The 22,137-nt window shown below is 56.9% G+C and overlaps 2 protein-coding genes across 2 annotated transcripts in view; both read left to right on the top strand.

Annotated features, from left to right (window-relative positions):
- The first annotated feature begins 7,337 nt into the window (after positions 1-7,337).
- RAB37 (RAB37, member RAS oncogene family) lies at positions 7,338-15,585 on the top strand. Its single transcript, XM_007959678.2, has 9 exons — positions 7,338-7,430; positions 11,100-11,210; positions 12,198-12,239; positions 13,153-13,219; positions 13,308-13,360; positions 14,437-14,502; positions 15,117-15,173; positions 15,250-15,326; positions 15,480-15,585. The coding sequence occupies exons 1-9, from the start codon at positions 7,338-7,340 to the stop codon at positions 15,583-15,585; spliced, it is 672 nt and encodes a 223-aa protein (XP_007957869.1).
- Positions 15,586-18,588: 3,003 nt separating this feature from the next.
- The window catches only part of SLC9A3R1 (SLC9A3 regulator 1), an 18,231-nt gene continuing 14,682 nt past the window's right edge, over positions 18,589-22,137 (top strand). The window contains exon 1 of the mRNA XM_007959677.2: positions 18,589-19,029. Coding sequence (XP_007957868.1) covers positions 18,589-19,029 — 441 coding nt within the window. The remainder of the gene's footprint in view (positions 19,030-22,137) is intronic.

The following is a 22,137-nucleotide window of genomic DNA, read 5'->3' as shown; positions in this document are numbered from 1 at the left end:
CTACCAGAGCTCCCAGGGATTGTATTAGGGATACCTGACTCAAAAACCAAACTCACTGCTGTCGAGTCGGACCCGACTCCTAGCGACCCCTCCTTGGGTTTCCGAGGCAGTATCACTGCAGAAATAGATTGTTCAACCTTCCTTCTGAGGAGTGGCTGTGAGAGAAAATGGAGCCAGGAGAGGCAGGAGAGCTGCCAGACTATGGGCAGGTCTGACCCCAGGCAAAGGAATGAAAGGGGGAAGGTTGAATGGGAGCATCCTAGACTGCCGTGCAGTCTATGGAAAGTTCCAGGAGGCCATCAGGGAGTTCTCTAGTCAACATCTTCTCTTGGAGGAGTCTCATGTCTCTCAGGAACAGGCCTGCCTGTTGATAGCACTAACTATTAACAGAAAGGTTGGTAGTTCAAATCCACCCCGAGACCCCTTGGAAGAAAGGCCTGGCAATCTACTTCTGAAAGGTCAGAGCCACTGAGAACCCTATGGGCTGCAGTTCTCCTCAATACACAAGGGAGAGCCATGAAGCAGGATCCACTCAGAGGCGAGTCCTATTCCCGTGGCCACCACAGGTGTTGGTTGACTTAGGTTGGGACTAGATCTCCTCTGTGTCGTCATGCCCTCCTCAACAAATGCAACAGAAAATCAAGAGTTTGGTATGTGTATCTCTGTGTGAACTCAGAAAGAACCCTTTCCCACAGCCGCATGACGTCTCAGAAACCTATGTCCAGCGCCAGCCCTGAGCCCTCTCTCTGCTACAATTTCAGACCATCCTGGTGGGTGACAGCGGCGTGGGGAAGACATCTCTGCTGGTTCAGTTTGACCAGGGCAAGTTCATCCCGGGCTCCTTCTCGGCCACCGTGGGCATCGGATTCACAGTAAGCACCCGCTGGCCTTGCCAGCTCTGGGGCCCGGCACGTATCTACTGGGCCCTGGCAGGAAGCGGGCATCATCCAAGGAAGTTTGCTAAGAACACCATTTCCCAACATGGAGGCAGGTGTTGGGAACAGTGAAGGGAAGCACAGCATGGCGTGAAGGGGAAGGGAGAGGGCCATCACCAGAACCAGGGGCAAAGGGCGCTGTGGCAGGAGCTGCCGCCCCCTGGGCACCAAGGCAGCAGCCCAAGGCATGCCCAGGGAGCGAGTCAGGGAAAGCAGTTCCCCCTTCCACCTCCCTCCCTTCCTGCCCCCCATCTCCTTCTGGGGCTCCCCGGTGAATCCAACTAGAACCTGGAAAGCAAAGGGGTATCTTGGCATAGATGGCTCAGGTCAGCCTTTTAGGGCAAGAGGAATCTGGAGGGGTGAGGGGATGGCTTAAGATTTCAAGCCCAGTCCAAACTTAGCATTGTCACATGGTCCTAGGGAAGTGGCTGTCCAAGAGTTCAAGTTGTTTGTAGCCTCTGCCTCTCCCTGGGCACAGCTGGCCCTCCATGATTAAGAAAGTTCATTCAACTGTTTCTGACCAAGACCCCTCTGAGGGCCAAAGAGTCCTCCCCCCACACACCCTCCATCCCCTCCATGCTCTTTGTGACACTTGACCTCCCAAAAGACCTTTGGAGAGGGTCTCTTAGACAGTGGCGGGAGCAGCAGGGCTCCCCTGGGGCCTCCAGAACCCCAGTGTCCAGAGATGGGGAAGAGCAGTGGTCATTTCTTGGACAACATGGGCGTTGGCAAAGCCAGCCTCTGAGGCCAAGCAGACACCGGACCTGCGAGGCCACCCACAGGGCTCAGCTGCCCAGTGCCATGTGGGTGGAATAGAGGGGGATACCCAGGAAGTGGGCTTACCCACTGGGTCACAGTGAGGAGCACAAGGGACCCAAGAGGGGCAGGACTTCAGGGTAACTTCCCAGCAGGAGAGCCTGGCTGGTGTGTGCCAGGACCTGGAACCCATCCTGACACAAGGCCCAGGACTCTGGTGACTGGGGCTGGCCGGGCTCTGGGGGAGGGCTGAGAAGGACAGGGCTGAATCCCAGGAGGCTGTCCCTGAAGTCTCGGGCCAAGCTGCCGTGATGCCAAGCAGAATTGCCTGGTGCCAGGAGCCCCCCAGCCCACCCAGGCTCAGTCTGCCCTTCAGCAGAGCAGGCGCACTATGTCCCGCAATCACACCCATGTCTCCCCACCCACTCATGTCCTTTCACGTAGGACAGAGCATGGGTGTGGGTGTGAGAGCTCTGGTTCACACTCCATAGAGGTCACGGGGGTGGGACTGGTTGGGTAAGAACAAGGAGGAAAACCGGTAAAGAGGAAGAAAGTGTGGTCAGACAAGCTGAGGCCTGAGCAGCTGAAGACAGGGCAGCTCGGACACTCCCTCCCTCTCTCCTCGGGGGTGGGCTCCTTGGCTGTTTGCTTAGTTAGCTCCAGTCAGCATGGTCAACACCAGCAAAGCTTGGTTCACTGCAGGACAACCCTGTAGGCAGATAACACTGAGGGAGGGCCTGAGCCTGGAGAGGTTCAAACAGCATGACCTGGGACCATGAATGGGGCATATACCCTGCTCCACAGGTGGGACATAGAGTCGGGGGACTCTCAGACTATGATGACGGAGGGCAGTGGCAATGGTTCTAGGGGTACACGGTGGAAGGGGCAGGGTCCTTGGTGTCTCTCACTTGCATATCTAGAGTTGGGCAGCCCTCACTTCTCGGCCAGGCCCCACCACCACCACTCCATCCAACGCTACAGTTGGAGTCCCTCAGCTGGCCCCCCACCACCACTCCAGCTACAGTTGGAGTTGCCATCAAGTGGGCCCCAACTCATGGTGCCCCCACGTGTCTCAGAGCAGAACTGCACCCCAAAGGAGTTTTCCTAGATTCATATTTATTAAAAAAAATAATAAACTAACTGATTAAATTTCACCAGTACTTAGTAAATTATTAGACATTTTATTAGACACTGGTGCTGTCACTTTGGCCCATAAGATATGGTCACAGTCACAGAAAGGAAAAAAAAAAAACAAAACATTGCCATAGAGTCAATTCTGACTCACAGTGACCCTATAGGACAGAGTACAACTTCCCCATGGAATTTCCAACATTGAAAGTCTTTTTTTTTTCCTTCCTTTTTTTACTCTCATTGTGGTGAAAACATACACAACCAGATTTCACCAACACAACAACTCCCACGTTTACAGCTCAGGGCATTGGTGCCATTTCTCCACAGGCTGGTTTTCCAGAAGTAGGTTGCCAGGTCTTTCTTCCAAGGTACCTCTGGGCAGACTCAAAGCTCCAACCTTTTGGTTAGCAACCAAGCACATAACGGTGTGCACCACTCAGGGTTCAGAGAGAGCCCGGTCTATTCCTCTGCCAAAAAGCACAGTGTCATGCTGAGCAAAGGGGCTGGAAGTCATCAGGGTCTCAGTGGTCTGGGGGTCCACAGTCTGCTATGAACATGGGGATCTAAACACCACTTGTAGCTGGCAGCTGACAAGCCCCCTGGGGCTGACCCTGCTCTTGCCCCGACCTCCTCTGCTGGTGCCTGAGGCAGAAGGGCCACTGAAGTGCCCACTGGTCCCACTCAGAGGCTGAGCGCACCTGGGCAGGCAGGTGGGAGCCTTTTGTCTTCCACTTCAGAGGAGACAGAGGTGAGTGGAGTGGCGACATGGGACCTTTCAATCTCTCAGGACTACTTGCGCATCTCTCCAGAAACTACCAGGCCCATTGCCCCCTGGAAGTGAGACCTGCCCAAGTTCTGGGTAGACACCCCTCAAATGAAGGTCTTACCCAACTTCTCCACTCCACTCCACTCTAGCTCAAGTCCTCTTACAACTCCTTGCCTCAGTTTTCCCCAAACCCTTCAGTCTTGCCTAAATATTGCTGCAAAATCCATCTTCCTAAAGCCTCATTCTGCTCATCCTCCACCCCAAGCCTTCAGGGGGTCACTATTGCCAACCAAACAAAACCATTTCCTGGTCAAGAGCTTGCACCGTTTAGACCAGTGGTCTTCAAACACTTGTTGAATGGGCATAAAAATCTCCAGGGGGAAGCTAGCCTAAAATGTCGATTCCTGAACCTACCTACAGAGATGCTGATTCCGTGGGACTGGAGTGGGGGCCCAGAACCTGCACTTTGACAGACACATGGGGCCCGTGATGTAGTGGTCCATGCACCATACTTTAGGCAACCCAAGTTGAGCCCTCCTCCCTGCAGCTCCGGCCTCGTGTCCCCACCATACCCCAACCTGCTCACATGGGCTGTGTGCTCCTTGTCTAGCTCTGGGCCTTTGCTCTGTCCACCTGGAATCTCTGTCCTTGCTCTGTCCACCTGGAATCCCCTCCTGCTCACACCTGGGCAGCATGGAGGCCCTCCCAGATCTCCTCGGCTGCATGAGGTCCCTCCTCTGAACACCAGGAGGTTTCCGTGTGGTACTCACCACCCCCTATATGAGTGTGTGAGGGTCCGGGGTGCAGGGAGTCCTTCGTGGGGCAGGAAGTCCAGCATACTTGTTTGAGAGGTGATGTGGGATGAGCACTCATCTGGGATTGTGGTGAGGTCCGTATTTGGGAGCGAGCAGAGCGCCTAGGGGTCACTGAAGAGCTGTTTCTTTCAGAGGGCAATATGTGCATTTGGGGATGACGTGAGCTGGAGGGTAATTTGAAGGACATGTATGCAGTGTTGTGATGTGCGTTCTTAGGGTGTGACATGAACTGTCTGCAACTGTGATGTGGGGAGAGGTGCATGTATGTTTGTGCTGAAATAAGGCATGTGTGTGTGGGAGGATAATATGAGCTGTGTGTTTCTGGAAGTTGTGTGAGGCATTGTGCTTTGTGATATACGAGGTGTGTGTTTGTGGTATGACATGAGGTGTGTATGTTTGTCACGTTTGCAGTATGATATAAAGTGCATGTGTGTGAGTGGTGTGGTGTAAGGCATATGTATGTTTGTGGTATGACATGAGGTATGTATGTTTGTCACGTTTGCAGTATGATACAAAGTGCATGTGTGTGAATGGTGTGGTGTGAGGCGTATGTATGTTGTGGTATGACATGAGGTGTGTATGTTAGTCATGTAGTGTGAGGAATGTGTGTTTGTGGCATGTATGAGGTGTTGGGGGAGGGGAGGGTATAAAGTGTACGTGTTTTGGGATGTGACTGAGAGTGTGTGTGGTACGATGGGATGTGTGTGTGTCAGGTGATGTCACATGATTTGTGCTGTGAAGTGTATACGTCTATAACGTGAGTTACATATGTTTGTGGGATGACATGAGGGTTGTGTGTGATGATATGAGGTCTGTGTGTGTGTGTGAGGTGTGTGCTTGTGTTTGCAGTGTGATCTGAAGGTTTTGTGTGTGTGTGTGTGTGTGATGAGATGGGTGGCATGTTTGTTATGATGTGAGGTGTAGGGTGGTGACGTGTGTGTGTGTGTGTGGTGGGAGCTGTGCATGTGTTTGGGGTGAAATGTGGGCTGCCAGGGCACACACACAGCATTGACATGAAGGCTAAGAGGCCTACATGTCCCCGAGGCCATGCCCTACATTGATCCTCTCCTGGCAACCACATCTGAAGCAACCCTGGTGAACCACGCTTCCTCGGACAAGGCCCTCCTTCCGGGCAAGAACCTGCCTCCCCACCCAGCCCCAGCCCTGAATGCTCCTGACCCAGTCTCACTCCTGACCCACTCAAGGCCGCCCTTGACACGCTGTGAGGCGCTGCACTGTCTGGCAGGCCTCGTCACTGCATCTCGCTGCTGTGTTCATGGACTTCTTCCCTCAGCCACATCGGTCCGTCCAAGCTATAGTGCAGCGATGCAGCAAGACAGTGCTTTTATTTCCTTGATTTTTCTGGACTGTTCCCGCTGATGTGTGACCTTCCCCATTCGGAACCTGCCATGGGACCAAGAGGCTCTTGGTGGCACAACAACACAAACACAGCTGTCAGCTGCTTGGTGGCCTGGCCATATCCCAACTCGCCTTCCTCCTCCACCCACACCCTCTGCAGTGGAAACTTTGCCCCTTCAGGGTGCTGTGTGAGGCCTGGGAGCCCAGAAGCCTGGACGCTGAGCAGACCAGGATGTTCTTTGTACCCAGACCCCTCTGGCACCCAAAACGCAGCCCACATCGCAGCCCTGAGGGGTCTGCTGTTCCCCGTGGATGCCTCACTGTGGAGTCCATCCCACACACAGATGAGGAAACTGAGGTTACGACACACCACCTCCAAGTGGTGGCCCAAGCTCCCTGCTCTGCACAGGTCACTGCGTCCCTGCTGTGGACCATTCTCCAGCTGCTCCAATGACAGGGCTGGACGTCACCCAGAGGCCTGCAGTCACCCAGAGTCCATGTCTGCACCACACCCCTCAGCCCCAACACCTCAGGAAAGAGGTGCAGGGGCCCATGCCCCTTCCCACACATGCCTTTGTGATGCGCCCGCCCTGTCCCTCTGTAACTTGAATCACTTGCATAGACTGTTGGGAAGGTTGGTCATTGAATGCTTGGCCCAGGCCACCGAGGTGTCCCTGAATCGGCTATGGGGACACTTACCACCCAGCCTCGACCACCCTGAAGCTGCAGGTTCTTGGGATGTCCCAGCAACTCTGCTTCAAAAGACCCAGGACTTTGCGGATCATTCCATACCAAACCTGTAAGGAGTGATGTTTTTGGCCTGTGGGCTCTGGAGCTGGGTGTGGAGGCCTACGCAGCTTTGGGAGGTGTGTGCTGGAAGCCTGCACGGGAGGGCTTTCTGGGCGCAGGCCAGCAGGTCAGGGTGAAGTGAGAGGTAACGATGCTAAAAGGTCAAAGTCCCAGCCGAGAAACCTCAGTGCAAATGCACCACAGGTGGATATCGGTCGGTAAACAAATATATTCAGATGAATGCAGCCTGGGATGTGCTAGGGAAGGCACCCTGGCCTTGTCCTCAAAAAGCACCAAACGCCCCGCCAAGACACAGGGCCCGTCCCAAGGGGCACCTGTTGGCCGCCTGCTGGCCTGGACTCGGGCGCCACCTGCTGGCCGCGATGCGCAACGGCAGGCGGAACTCGGGCACTGGTCCCCTGGTCCTGGCGATGCAGGCCTTCGCAGCTGGCGGGGTCTCCAGGGACAACTTCCCGATGGGAACTCCACCCCCGGTGGCTAGTGGCCTGGCATGGGGGGAAGGGGGTCCTGCGGATGAATTTGGTCCCTGCCCTCAGGTCTGAGTCCGGCCAATGTTGCTCAGGGACGGCCCACCCCCTCAGGTGCTGACCCAGCAGCCTGGAGCGCATCTGCGGGAGGTGGTGTTGAGGGGTGGCGGGTGGGGAGGAGTCTGCGGGGTCCGGCCTAGGCCAGGGGAGGGGAGGAGGAGTGGGCGGAACCGGGGCGGGGCGGTTCCTGCGCTCTGCCAGCCCGCCGCCAGCCCCAGCTCACCTCTTATCCAGGGACATGCCGGGCACGCCTGGCGCCGCTGTCACCCGGGATGGCGAGCCCCCCGAGCGCTCCCCGCCCTGCATGCCGAGCTACGATCTCACGGGCAAGGTGGGTGGGCGCTGCGCCCAGCGCCGGCGACTCCTTGCTGCCTCCGGGGGGCGCCCTTCCCCGCGCCCTTGTTCCCCAGACCCCCTGGCCCAGCCCCTTTCTGGCCTCTTCTGCAGTGTCCTCAGCCCTGCCCCGGGGCAGCCGGGTCTCCCGGGGTGGGGAGGGGGGGGATGTGAAAAGGCAGCCCCTGGGCACACCCCAACCTCTAGGGACAGGGCTGGCTCTGCCGGGCGGGGCAAGGAAGGTCAGAAGGACTGAGCGACTCCACATCTCGCGGGCCCCTAGCCCTGGTGGCGCAGTGGTTAAGCGCTCGGCTGCGAACCGTAAGATCCACTTGGAACCCACCAGCCGCTCTGCGGGAGAAAGATGTGGCAGCCTGCCTCCCTAAATGTTGCTCAGGGACGGCCCACCCCCTCAGGTGCTGACTGTAAAGCCTTGGAAGCCCCATGGGGCAGTTCTACTCTGTCCTGTAGGGTCGCCATGAGGGCAATGGGTTGGGTTCAGTTCGGTTTCTTTGACTCTGCGGACAAGGAGCCAGTGGCTGGGCAAGTGGTTGAGAGCTCAGCCACTAACCAAAATGTTGTAAGTTCAGACCCACCCAGTGGCTTCGGTAAAGATTACTGCCTTGAAACCCTGGGGGGCAGTTCTACTCTGTCCTGTAGGGTCGCTCTGAGTCTGAATCGACTGGACAGCCTGTAACAAATCTACAGCCCCATGCCACTATTAAAAAAAAAAAAAAAAGCCATTACTGTCCATTCAGACCCATAATGACCCTATAGGACAGAGTAGAATGGCCCCAGAGGGTTTCAAGACTGTAATCCTTACGAAAGCAGATGCCTCATCTTTCTCCAGTAGAGCTGCTGATGAGTGGAGCGGCTGGTGGGTTTGAACCAACGATGTTCCAGTTTGCAGCTGAGCATTTAACCTCCCATGCCTCTCAGTAGGGGTTGAATGCAAGCCCTCCTAGGGCCTAGGCACCCAAAGAGCAAGGGAAGAGGCTGCCTGGAGGCTGGGCAGGACCTGCCTGTTAGCAGGCAACTCCCAGCGAGAGCCCTCTGTCCAGCTAAGCTCTCAGTGGGAACGTGACATCCTGTCTCAAGGCCTGGTCCTCAGCCACCCCAGGCCCTACCCTTTCCCTTCCCCCGCCCCAAGTCACTGTTTCTCGCCTTCCTTTTGAGGAAGGTGTTGCCAGCCAGGAAGCAGGCCCACCTGGGAATGTTTAGAGTTGGAGCAAGCGCTCAGCCGTTAGTCCCAACTGCCCGCACCTGGGAGGGCATTGGATGGCAGCTCTGGGAGCCATTCCCACTGCAGGGTTGTCCTGTGCTGATGCAGGTGGGGGTGGCAGTGCCACTGGCCTGTTCCACCTCCCCAGTGCCTGTGGAGAGTGGCCTCTGCCTTGACCGTGTCCTCTCTAGGGTGGACGTAAGTGTGAGGCGACTGGCCCGTCTGCTGCATGACCTTGAAGGAGACCTGCCTCTCTCTGTGCCCTTGTTTCCTCCCTGTGTGCTGGGCTCACTCACTAGGAGCCCCACCTCCACTCGAGAGTTTCAAAAAAGCCACACTCTGACAAGTCAGCCGCCCAGAGCCGTTGAGATAGGCGTCCTGTGTGGGCTCCACCGGAAATGGGCCCCTGCACCCTGAAAGGAGGGGAGCTGCTAATGGCCAGCCCCAGGCTGGAGGGGCCGGCCTGGCCTCCTTGCCCTACACACCAGCTGAACTGTTTGCCTAGGAGGTGGCGAGCTGGGCAGCTGTTTGTGTTTGGTGGCATTGCCTGGCTGGGTGGGTGACTGCTTCGTTTGCTTAAGGCAGCTGGGATCTCTAAAGTACACAGGCCCTCGCCCTCCCACCCTCCTTCCTTCCCCAACAGGGGGCTGGGGTCAGAAGGCAGAGAGGAGGGGCACTCCAGAGTGCACCCCAGCCCCACCTGTCGCCTGGCCCCCCAGTAGAGCAGTGTCTGCTGGAGAGTGCCCCCCGAATTCCCCACTCTCAGTCTTGCACACACACACACACACACACACTGATTCTGGGACTGTATGTCTGGGAGGCTCCTGGAGAGAGTGGCCAGGGCCGGATTAGAGGGGAGGGGCCCTCGGGGCCAGTACCAGCCCTGGCCACTCCTCCGCATTGCAGGTAGTTGGAGAGTCTGATGCTGTGTCAACGTTTGGTCTTATTAACCAATAAACAAACTCCCAGGAGACCTCAGAGGAATGACCCCTCCCTCCTCCACCCACGTGGAAACCATGGACAGAGGGATAGTCTTCCCAAGCCAGGACCCCAGCGTTCAGACACCTTCTGCTCGGCACCTGCCACCCCATCCCTGGCCTCGCGCCAAAGCGAACTAATCCCAGTGCCCCTGCGTCTCAGCTCCACTGGCAAGGTTAAAACTAGAAAAAGACAGTTGCCACCCAGTCAGGAGTCGACTCTGTGCTCCGTGAGCTTTTGGAAGTAGGTCACCAGGCCTTTCTTCCAAGGTGCCTTCGGATGGATTCAAACCACCAACCTTTCAATTACTAACCAAGCTCTTAATCATTTGTGTCACCCAGGGACTCCCTTGTCAAGGTCAGAGCCTCAAAAATCTAGACCCTTGACCTGCAAGATTGAGGAATGATGGGACAAAGGGCACCCTTCCACTACCCCTAGGTGTCTGCCAGAGAAAAGGAGCAGGACTGGCTAGACAGCAAAGGGGAAGGGTGTACCCACCCCCGCACACACTCCCTCCTGGACTACCCACCCTCCTCACCTACAGTGACCTGGGATGTCATTTCCAGCCACACATCCATTTAGGGGGAGCTCTGGTAGCATAGTGGCTAAGGCACTTGACTGCTAACCAGAAGGCTGGTGGTTCAAACCCACCAGCCACTCCTCGGAAGGAAGATGGGGCAATCTACTTCCGTAGTGATACCGCCTCGGAAACCCAAGGAGGGGTCGCTATGAGTCGGTTCTGACTCGATGGCACATAACAACAACGACAACAACATCCATTTAGGATGTTCCTGCTAGAAGAACTTTGGACAAAATGTCTCCCGACTTGAGTATAAATTTCAGCCTTTCCTAATTCATGCAAGCTTTTATAACTATAAAATGTCCTTAGAAATTCCAGATTAACATTGTGACCCAAACCCCCTAAGAATAGTCATTTTTTAATATGCCTGGGCAAACCAGTGTCTGCCTGTCAGTTCCGGACACTGTCCCTTGGGGGAGATATGAGAACTCCCCTTTCCCGCCAGCACAGCCCCACCCACCCATGTCCATGGGAGGCCGTGCTCACAAAGAGGACAGAATCCCCACATGACAAGGGTGGACGTGGCCGGAAGAGGCTGGAGTCTTTAGCGTGACATGCAGTGGTTCTCTATGGTCATCAAGCATGTTTGGGGACCTGCTGGTGCCAAGACCTTGACTTAGGCTTCCAGGAACTTGGGTGAGGACAGGATGGTGGAGGGCACCCTGAGAGGTGACCTGAGCGAGGATGGCAGACTGGAGGGGCAGATGAAGGCTTTGGGAAGCAAGTACCTGTCAGAGCCGTCAGCAACCATCTGCCCTCCCTCCTCTCAGACCCTCTGTCCAGGGCCACTCTCCCTGAAAACTCAGAAGCTGTCCCACCACCCCACCCCCACTAACTGACCCTGCCCCACCCCTACCCCCACTAACTGCCTCTGCCCCATCTCCTAGGTGATGCTTTTGGGAGACTCAGGCGTCGGCAAAACCTGTTTCCTGATCCAATTCAAAGACGGGGCCTTCTTGTCCGGGACCTTCATAGCCACCGTCGGCATAGACTTCAGGGTGAGGTGGCGCAGGCTCCTCCTCCTACAGTGAGCCGGGGGCTCGGGCCACAGGGGAGCTGCCCTTCCAGCTCCTGAGGACGCCTGTGGCGACTGCCTGGGGGCACTGGGAGTGCTTCCCCAGGGACCATGGAGGCAGCCAGGTTAGGGGAGTCTGCCAAGTGGGCGCCTGTGCCCACCTACCGGATATGAGGAATGAGGAGGGGAGTCTTCCTTTCCTCCAGTCTTGGAGGGAAGGGCCAGGGCAGGGGGCGTCTCCCACTGTGTGAGCTGAGTTTCCTGGCCCTCAGAGCCCCTTGCCTGCTGCCCTCTGCGCTGGGCCCCTTTGGCACTGCATGAGGTTTTAGAGCTGGACTGGCCCAGTGGGAGCAAGCAGCTTGTCACCTTGCTGGCTCTCTCTTTACACATCTGCATTGGGGATGCTGGAGACCACACGCCCACAGGGCCAGGAGAGGAGAGGTCTAGCCCCGGCATGTGGGGCTCTGCAGAGGTCTGTGCCTCCCTGCCAGTGGGAACTGAAGCTTAACGTAGGAGAACAAGGGAGGCAGCCGGAAGAAGGGTGCCCTGCAGAGAGATCCCAGCCTCTGAGGTCCCTGGGCCGCTGGGAGGCATCTTGTCTCTGAGAGCTGGGGTGCAGTGATGGGGCTGAGCTCTGGGAGAGGCAGACTGAAGGGGGAGGGGCAGAGAGTCCAGGGCCCGCCTCGGGCTGCCTGCTGAGCCTTGGGGAGCACCAGGCATGTTCCCAGGCCCTCCTTGCCCTGCTGTGTTGTGGGACAAGCAGACAGAGCCCCCAGAAGAAAGGACTCCATAGCGGAGGTGTCTGGGGATAGGGTGATCTGGCTGGTGATATCCCTGGGGTGCATCACGCCTCCTCAAGCTCCTGGAGAGGGACCGGGACAGGAACCTCCTCAGTAGGATGTCCACAGAACTCAGAGCCAAGCTGCCCCATGACCCCATCCACCTTTCCCTCTCCACTTCTCTCTTTCAGAACAAGGTGGTGACCGTGGATGGTGTGAGGGTGAAGCTGCAGGTGAGACTGGGGCTGGGAAGGGGCGGGAGGAAGGAGACGCTGCCCTTGCTCCTCCCTGTGAACCACACTTGCAGCCTGGGCCTCAGTCTGAACCACACAGGGCCTGCAGCCTGGCCCTCACCCTGGGGCAATTTCCTGTGGGGCACAGGAGAGGAAATGGCTTTTGTTTGTCTGATATCTGCTGAAATAGCAGTTCCCAGGCATCCTGTCTTCTAGGGAAAGAAAAACCCAACTCACTGCCATAGAGTTGATTCTGACTTATAGTGACCCCCGTTGGGTTTCTAAGGCCGTAAATTTTCATGGAAACAGACTGCCCCATCTTTCTTCCACAGAGCTGCTGGTGGGTTTGAACCATCAGCCTTCTGGTTAGCAGCCAAGTGTCCTAACCAGTGCACCACCAAAGCTCCTTTCTCTTCTACCAAAAGCCCAAAAAACCAAACCCACTGCCACTGAGTTGATTCCAACTCACAGCGACCCCATTAGGTTTCCAAGGCTGTAAATCTTTACAGAAGCAGACTGCCTCATCTTCGTCCCACAGAGCAGCAGGTGGGTTTGGACCACCAACCTTCTGGTTAGCAGGCAAATGCCTTCCCCACTAGGCCACCAGGGCGCCTTTCTTTTCCACCAAAGGCAGCTCCAGAGGCCCTCAGACAAGCTGAGCCTCCTTCCGTCTCCTTCCCAGTTTCCTGGGCCTCATCTGCTCCAGGTTGGACAGTACCAGCTTCTGGGCTGCGGAGGAGACAGCCTGAATAAGCTACCTCTTTTTAGGAGGTTATCAGAGACCCAGAAGCCCATGAGAAGGAAACCATCCCATCTTCCCATACACATGACTCACACTATAACATGGGTTCCCTGCACTGAGCACAGTCCTTCCACCCTGCCCCCTCTCGTCCATTTCTCCTTTCTTCCCTAGATCTGGGACACCGCGGGGCAGGAGCGCTTCCGCAGCGTGACCCATGCCTATTACCGAGATGCCCAGGGTAAGTTTTCATGCACTGCAGCCCCTTCTGTCTGTAGCATCCACCCATCTGCTCCAAGTACCTTCCTGTGTTCCCTCTTTCCCTCTAGCCCTCCTCCTGCTATATGACATCACCAACCAATCGTCCTTTGACAACATCCGGGTAGGTTCTCCTTTCCCCTGGCTCTCAACCTAGGCACCCACCCATAAGCAGCCAAGGCAGGGTCTATGCAGGCCAGTGGGAAAGGGTGCAGTGTCAAGATGGTGCTTTCTGAGAACACCTGAGCTGTGACTCAGACGTAACAGCTCCTGCTGGGTGTTTGATTAGCTTGTGAGCATGGGCGCTCAGCAGACCGTCTGCCACCGTGTCATCTGCACAGCTCCGACTGTATTTGTGAGTGTGTCATAAAGTCCCCAGCTCTACCTGGACAATTAGCCACAGAGACCGAAGAGAGAACCCAGCCACAAACATCTACACATACATTCAGCCCAAGTGGCAAGAAAGTGACTCAGGCAGACAGAGTGAATGTCCTCACAACCTTTGTCCTCCCAACCAAACTATTAGAGACCAGAGACAATAATTCAACAAACATCATCACTTACTGTGTGCACGGCACTGTACAGTTTACATGTGCTCCCTGGCCTCAAGGAGCTGACAAACCAACTGGAGGAACAAAGCAGATAGATATAAAATGGTGGCAAACCTGTTGTGGTCAGGTTGCCTTTGCCAACCCCACACTCATGGCAGACATAACTAATCAATCACAGTGACAAATCCATGGCACTCAGGCTGTCACCTCCAACCACATGTTCATGGCAGACATTACTAATCAATCACAGAACTTGGGACCACTGAGCCTTAGAATCCTCAACAGGGCACTCCAAGAAATCACTGGTGACTACCAATTGATTTGGGAAATATCATTTCTGTACCACCTCTATCATCCATAGAACTAAGAATTACACTGCGTAGGAATGGGTAGGAGGGGGTGGGGAGGGTCATTGTGGGTTGGGCAATCAAGGAAGATCACCCAGAGGAGGTGTGACTTCAGTTATGTGTCACAACTTGGGCTGGAGAGGCCAAAACAAAGATGCAGATGAGTGAATGGGTGGTCTCGTGTTCAGAGGGCAGTGAGTAGCCCAGGATAATCAAACAGAGCAGAAGAAGGAAGGATGAGGGGGTGAAGGGACTGGCCTGGTCCTCAGCCTTGCTTTGGCTCAGCTCACCCTCTCCTGCAGGCCTGGCTCACCGAGATTCACGAGTACGCACAGAGGGATGTGGTGATCATGTTGCTAGGCAACAAGGTGAGTGGCTCCATGGCAGGGTCAGCCCACCCTGCACTTCCTCTTCCAATGCCCCAGCATCAGCCCCACCCATCTCCACTGTTACCCCAGAGTGTGTTATCTGGTTGTCCTTCCGGCAAAGGCCTCTTTCCAGTCAGTTTCCGGTTCAGAGGTCAGAGCCATCCGGAAGCTTCAGCCCAACCCACCTGCCTTTTAAAGCTTTGGAAATGGCCATGCCCAAGGAATACCCAGCCTGCTGCCTGAGAGATTTAGGGATGCCCAACTGCTCAGCCCCATTGGGTTATAGTGAGAAGGGACTAAGACTAGAAAGAGCCCCAACCACTGTCACCCCTCCGGAGGTGGGCCACTGCGCTCTTTGCTAAGCAGGGTCACCCACCTCCCCTGTGCCAAGGGTGAGATCCCAGGACTGGGAGCAAGGAAACCTGAGCAAAGCTGAAACCCTGCCCCCTACACCAACCACACCAGGCCTGCCTATTGGCAGCTGCCTCTTCTCAGTCCCGCAGACCACCAGCAGAGGGCAGGCAGTGCCTACACCAAGGGCAAGAGATGGGGTGGTGGGAAAGGGGCCAGTTAGGAGCAAGGCCTCCTTCCGAGTGATCCATCTGGGTCTTCAGGCAGATGTGAGCAGCGAAAGGGTGATCCGTTCGGAAGATGGGGAGACGCTGGCCAGGGTAAGTGACTGTGGGGCTGGGCGAGGGATGGGGCGGCCAGAGGCGCCTGGTCCTGAGAGCAGCCTTTTCCTGGCAGGAGTACGGAGTTCCCTTCATGGAGACCAGTGCCAAGACAGGCATGAATGTGGAGCTAGCCTTTCTGGCCATTGCCAAGTGAGCCCTGAGTCAGGCAGGGTGGCACCATCTGGGAACCCCACAGGGCCCGACCCTGGGCCCCCGCTCTGTTCTGCACACACTGTCCATGGGGGGGGGGAGGTTACCCTGCTCCTCACTCCTAGCTCAGCTCACTGTTTCTCCCCCTTCAAGGGAGCTGAGGTACCGGGCCAGGAGGCAGGCTGACGAGCCCAGCTTCCAGATCCGAGACTATGTGGAGTCCCAGAAGAAACGGTCTAGCTGCTGCTCCTTCATGTGATGGCCAAGGGGTCGGGCGGGGGCCCCTGAGGCCCAGAGGAGACAGCTGTTGAGCCCCTTCTGAGAGGGAGCTGTCCTCCGGCTCCTACCCTAGTCGCTGTAGCTTCCCTGCATCCGGGGGAGGGTAAACTATTTCTAGTTCACTTAATGTTACATGATTTAATACCAAAAAAGGGCACCAGGGTCCCCAGAAGGGGGAAGCAGGGACTTGGTGGCCCTATTGCCTTCTAGTATTAGGACTTAACTACGTGGCTGGGCTGGCTTCCTGGTCACAACAAAGTGGCAGTGCTCCATGCAAGCACCAGGGGGCGCTGGGGCACTTCTGCCGGGGACCATGGGGCCTGAGGACTGGTAGTAACCCTGTTTCTTCTTGGAGCAGACCCCAGCCCTCATTTCTTCCAGCTTCCCAGGGAACAATCTTCCCCAATAAGACGAGCCCTTGTGCTGCCTCAGAGAAGAGGAGACAGGTGGGGAAAAATCCCCCGAGATGGGGAAAAATGTAGGAGAGTCTATGGTCCGCTTGGCTGCCTTCTGGCCTCATTAACCCCTTCCTGAGACAGGTCCCTTTTCCTCCAGCATAAAAGAACATGGTGGCACCTGGGAATATTCAGTTCCTCTTCTCTGGACCTCAGATCCCAGGAAAGTCCTTTCCCCCTGAACCCCTGATCTTATCCACCTTTCCACCGGAGCCCCTAAACACCTAAGGTCAGAGCTGGGGAACAGGTTTTTTTTCCTGTCCCAAACTCTTGGCAGTACACAACTCCACAGGCCACTTTTCAAGCAGCTGTAGTGCTTCTGCTGGGTTAAGACCCACCGTGAGAGAAACTTCGGGCTCTGGAGCAGGTGGGAGGTAGACCTGAGAGACCCTCTCCCCACTTGTACCTCCCTAAACCCAAGCTCTGCCTCCCCCCTGACCCCCAGGCTCTTTTCTTATCTTCCCCGACAAACCTCAGGGCCATGACTGCTTTATCTCCCTCCTACTGAGTCAGGTAAACGAAAGTCATGGGTGCAAAATACAGTCATGTGAGGAGGTCTGGGGTGGAGATGACAGTCAGCAGGAGTTGCTGTGGGGCCAAGGTCATAAGTCTCCCAAAGCCCTGGAAGTGGACGGGAGAGGCACCTTTATCCCAGCTCCCCGGCTTGGGGAGGGCTGAGGAAGAGGAAGGTGCAGTGCATTTCTAAGAAGACCACCTTTGCTCTCAAGGCAAAAATCTTGCTCTCAGAGCGAGTCAGCTGCTCCCACTTGGGCCTGATAAGGAAGCTCTGGGTGGCCTCTCCCACCTCCGCAGGGAGGTGCCTGACCTTGCCAGGCTCTGGGGACCCGAAGCCAGTCATAGGCCAACCAGTCACGTGGGCTGCTCTGGGCCTTCGGCATTTGTGTTTTTCAGAATTAAACTGCAGTATTTTGGAAAGTACACCCTGTCCACTTCTTCTTTGAGATGCCTGGGAGGGAGAGACTGTTGAAGGATTGATATTACGAGGTGGAAGAACGGTCCAACCAACCAGCCAACCGTTGCCCTGCAATCTATTCCCACTCACGGTGACCCCATGTGTCACAAAGTATCGGGTTTTCTTGGCTATAATCTGTGTCAAGAAGGAGCCCTAGTGGTACCATGGTCAAGTGCTTGGCTGCTAACCAAAAGGTGGGTAGTTTGAACCCCTCAGCCACTCCATAGAGGAAAAGACCTGACAGTCTATTGCCACAAAGATTACAGCCTAGGAAACTCCACGGGGCAGGTCTATTCAGTCCTGTAGGGTCCCTATGAGTTGGAATCGACTCCACTGCACACAAAGATCTTTACAGAAGCAGCTCTCTGGCCTTTCTTCCCGCGGTGCTGCTGCTGGGTTCGAACCTTTAGGTTAGTAGCTGAGAGAAACTACCAGTTGTGCCACCCACGGATTCATTGGATCCTCATCCTTCAGTTTCCCCACTCGGTCAGCTCACCCTTAACAGAACCTGTGACCAGTCTGTATCTGGCAGGAGGGAACTAGAAGGCAGATTATCTTATAGTCCTGATCGGTTTTTTATTTCTGTTGAAAAAAGCCAGGGCTTTCTTCTCCGTGGAGGGTATCCAGAGGTTGGTTACATGACTCTGTTGTGCCTTTCCCTGCCCCACTTCCCTAGCCAAACGCTGACGCCATTGCCCACAGTGGCCTGTCTTCCAGGCTCCTGTCTGTGCCTCACGAAGCCTAATTCAGGCTTCGTAGAACCTCACACCTTCCTTTCAGGAATCGGTGCCCACATCCCTATAAGCAGGTCCTGGAGCAGAGGAAAGAGATTCCACAGATCGGAAAGTGTCGCTACTATTAGGTCAGGGCTGGTGGTCCGTCTTATTGTCTTATTCGTAAGGCCATTGGAACCTCGTGGAGCAAGAACGGTTTCCCCGGCAACAGTGGTTCGCTGCTCCACTCAAAGCAGCCGCACACGGACTTTGGGCTAGAGTCCTTTCCCCGACAGCTGCGTCTCCTCAATCCCCGCCACAGGTGAGGGAAACCAAAACAGAGCCTACAGGCTTCTACGCCCAGGACCGGGGAACTCGCTGGGTCCCCGCCCTCCCGCGCAAGTTCGGCGGGCCACTTAGTAACAAATACTTCCACTTCCTGAGCTGCTTTCTTGGCCCGCCGTGGGGCGCCAGGCCCAACGCAGGACCCGCCCCCGCGCGCTCCGATTGGCCCACGGCGTTCACCCGGCCCGAGCGCCCCCTCCTGTGCGCCCTGATTGGCCCGCGGCAGCCCACACCCGCGGCTCGGCCCGGCCACCGAGGTTAGGGGCTGGGGCCTGGTTCTGGAAGGCGCAGAAGCCGCGCGGGGCGGGGATTGGTCCTCAGGCTTCTCCAACCTCTGGCGGTGCACGGCCGCCGGCGGGACACCTGCTAGTTCCGCGGGTCCAGGCGCGGGGACTCCTGCCGCGCTCCCGGCTTCGCAGGGCGGGAGAAGGCCTGGCTGTGCCGTCTCCGACCCCGACGGGACCCCGCGTGGCGCCGCTGAGCCTTCACCAGACGACATGAGCGCGGCCGCAGCGACCGGGGCGCCCCTGCCCCGGCTCTGCTGCCTGGAGAAGGGCCCGAATGGCTACGGCTTCCACCTGCACGGGGAGAAAGGCAAGGTGGGCCAGTTCATCCGGCTTGTGGAGCCCGGCTCGCCGGCCGAGAAGGCGGGGCTGCTGGCCGGGGACCGGCTGGTGGAGGTGAACGGCGAGAACGTGGAGAAGGAGACCCACCAGCAGGTGGTGAGCCGCATCCGCGCCGCGCTGAACGCTGTACGCCTGCTGGTGGTCGACCCCGACACGGACGAGCAGCTGCAGAAGTTGGGCGTCCCGGTGCGCGAGGAGCTGCTGCGCGCCCAGGAGGGGCCCGAGCCTGTCGAGCCGCCAGCCGCCACCGAGGCGCAGGGAGCTGGCGACGAGACCGAGCCGCAGGCGGCCGAGAAGAGCCACACCGAGAGGGTATGTGCGGGGCCCCGGGGGGCGAGCCTGGGACCGGGGGCGTGTGGGGAGACCTCGGCGCCCCGGACGCGCAGCCCCGCGCCTGCCCCTGTCTCTGAAACTCGAGCCGCGAGGGGGAGGCTGCTTCCGTCCGGCGCACTTGCAGTTAGTTCCCGGACAGGCTTGGGGCGGCCTCCCGCCACCCCCAGCCCCCTTCTTAGACTTTGCCACCTGCGCCTCTTGCCCTTCGGCTCTCGGGGGTCAAGGAGGGAGCTCAGGGGAGTCTGCTTTCGTTGCATGAAACCCCCAGTTAGTTGAGCCCTCCCCAGAGCCCCCTCGGCCACCTCACCCCCAGCCCGCAGTTGGGCCAGGGGGAGGGCTGCGTTGCCCTAGAAGGGCCCGCTTCCTCTCCGCCCCCTGTGGATGGTCACTGAAGCTGGAGTGACAGTGAGCGCGGCGCCAGCTGCCCAAAGCTCGAGGAGTCACCACCCCCTTTCGGTGCCCAGCGCACCCCGGGGCTGGATGGGGAGGGGTCGCACGGAGGACGCTCCCGCACCCCCTCCCCCAGCCCGCTGGGGTGTGGATCATTAACTCGGCCCTGCTGGACTTCATCATCCTCCGGCAGTCCCCTGTGCTTGTAGGAAGGAGGGAGGAAGCCCCACGTCCCAGGACGGTGTGTGGGGGTGGGGCGCGGGAAGCAGGCGCGAAGGCGTCTCGGGGGTGGTGACTCCGCCACCCGGGAGGAGGATTTACGATCCTCAGGAATGTGAAGTGTAAGCGCTAGCTTGTATCAGGAAGCGGGAAGGAGGAGGAGAAAGATGGCTGGAGGGGAGGGGATGTTGGCCGGTGGCACAGGGCCGGGAAGTGGCTAACTGAGCACCGTGGGCAAGTGGGCGCTCCTAACATGGCCCCCAGTCCCTGGGCAGCGAGCTGGCCGTGGCGCTTTGCCCATGTTTGGCGTTTCTTGCCCACGGTGGTTCTTGCCTGTTTGGATCAGCTGCAGGAGGAGCAGCTGGGAAAACAGGAGTTGTTGTTCCCAGTCTGCTGTCCCCAGGGAGTGAAGAGAGAGGCCGCTGGGTCCAGAGTGTGGGAGCAGGGCCTGGGCTCCCCCAGGACCTGTTCAGCTTGCACCAGCTTTCTTCCTGGTGGCAGCACGTGGCCGACCTGCCCACAGTGCCAGCAGGAGCCTCCTGGACCAAAAAAGGACACATTTTAGTATCAAGGTGGAAGGTGCAGCCCGAAAGGGCCAACTGGTTAGGTGGAAGTGGGGGAAGTGAGGTCACCAGGAGCCCTCTCCAGCCAGAGCAGGGTGCTGGGAATGCCAGGGCCGCCAGGCTCCCACTTCCTGCTGGTGCCAAGCTGGCGCTGGCAAGGGGCAGGGGGAGGGGCCAGAGCATCCCGGCAAGGGATTGACACGGCCAAGTTGGAACTGATGACCTCTGGTCCCAGGCAGGATCGATCTGAACTTTGTCCTGAGGCATCGATTTGTCATCCTTCCCCCCCCTTTTCTTTTCTTTTGGACTTTGGCACCTGCACACATGCCCACCCCCAAGTTTCAGTCACTATCAGCTCTCCTTTTGCCCTTTTTGCTGCTGGGTGCCTGGAGGCTTGAAGTAATGCCGCCCACGGTCGCCACCATCCAAAAAGACTGTGTGTGGCCTTCCTTCTCTCTGGACTATTCTCTGAGTGAGCACAGTTGGACTCCCCCAGTGGCAGGGTGCCACTCGGCAACCTACAGTTTGTACTTTGCTAGGGTCAGAAGAAGGGAGTAGAGCCAATCTAGCGAGTCCTGGGGACACCACCACCAGGCCTCTTAGGGTTTTGAGACAAGCAAGTCACAGGACCTCTCCGAGCCTTGGTTTACCTGTCTGTACAATGGGGCACCATATAGCCTGCCTGCTCTAAGATCTTACAAATCATGCCACATACTTGAGCTCCTACTAAGTGCTGGGTTAAGCTCTTTTATGCCCAGGAGTTCCAATCACAGCTCTGTGTGACTAGCTCCTCCGTCCTGGCCAGTCTTGCCAGAGACAAGCCCCATCATCTGGGTGAGATCGACAACAGGTGACCACCCCATTGCAAAAAGTGTTCATAAATGTTGTACGAGTTTCTTGGTTAAAAGGGCTACCTTTTAAAGGCATCTAATTGAGTTTTACTGATTAGTTTTAGCCTGAATGTGTGCACAGCAGGGGTTGTGACATTGTTACCTTTGTTAGTTCTCATAGGTGAAAAGGTGTAAGTGGTAAAGTCTGTTCAGACAGTGGTGGTGTGGGTGACATGTCACTGAGAAGGCCAGCTGGGGTCAATAACAAAACGAAGCTGAGGGTGAAGGGGGTGTTACATGGGTGTCCCACCCTTGGCTGCCTGGCACTGGCTGACCATGCTTGTCTCCATGCAGTTGGCAGTCTGCTTACCTGCTCTGTTTGTGCTCCCTCTCCTCTCACCCCCCATGCCACAGGGAGAGAGCAGCAGCCCCCCTCGCCCCCGCCCTATGGCACCCCCTGCTCAAAGCCTCCTGCTCCATTCACCACCAGTCACAGGATAAGCCTTAAGACGCCGAGCTTGGCACCCAGCGCCCCGGCCCACGGTAGTGGCAGGCAGGCCTTAGCCAGCTCATCCGGCCCAGCTGGGCCACTGTGAGCCAAGTTACTTAACCTCTCTAAGCCTCCATTTCCTCTTGTGTAAATTCTGGGTGATACCAGCAACTTGGTGGGGTCACTGGGATCAAGTGGGGATGTATGGGAAGCAGGGGGCTCGGCCCTGGGCACTGAGTGTCTGCTCAGGAAACAGTGACTGTCAGGATCTGGATTCATCAGACTTCACAAGGATTGTTCACAGCCCCTAATGAGGCATCTAGCACTGAATCACCTCTCAGGTTGGGCAAGGGCAGCTGTGGCCTGGGCCTGGCACGCTTCGTAAGTGTCAATCAGGGATCACTGTCATTTAATAATTATACAGGCAGACCTCAGAGATCAGGTGGGTTCAGTTCCCAGCCACGCAAGAAAGCGAGTCACATGACTTTTCTGTTTTCCCAGTGCATATAGAAGTTATGTTTACACTATACCATAGTCTTGTTGTTGTTGTTGTGTGCCAACGAGTCGGACCCGACTCATAGCGACCCCTCCTTGG

Source organism: Orycteropus afer, unplaced genomic scaffold (assembly GCF_000298275.1).
Source record: "Orycteropus afer afer isolate SDZICR_OR568_19922 unplaced genomic scaffold, OryAfe1.0 scaffold00018, whole genome shotgun sequence".
NCBI lineage: Eukaryota > Metazoa > Chordata > Mammalia > Tubulidentata > Orycteropodidae > Orycteropus > Orycteropus afer.
Note: the sequence above shows the minus strand (reverse complement) of the source record. Positions and strands in the feature narration are given on the sequence as shown.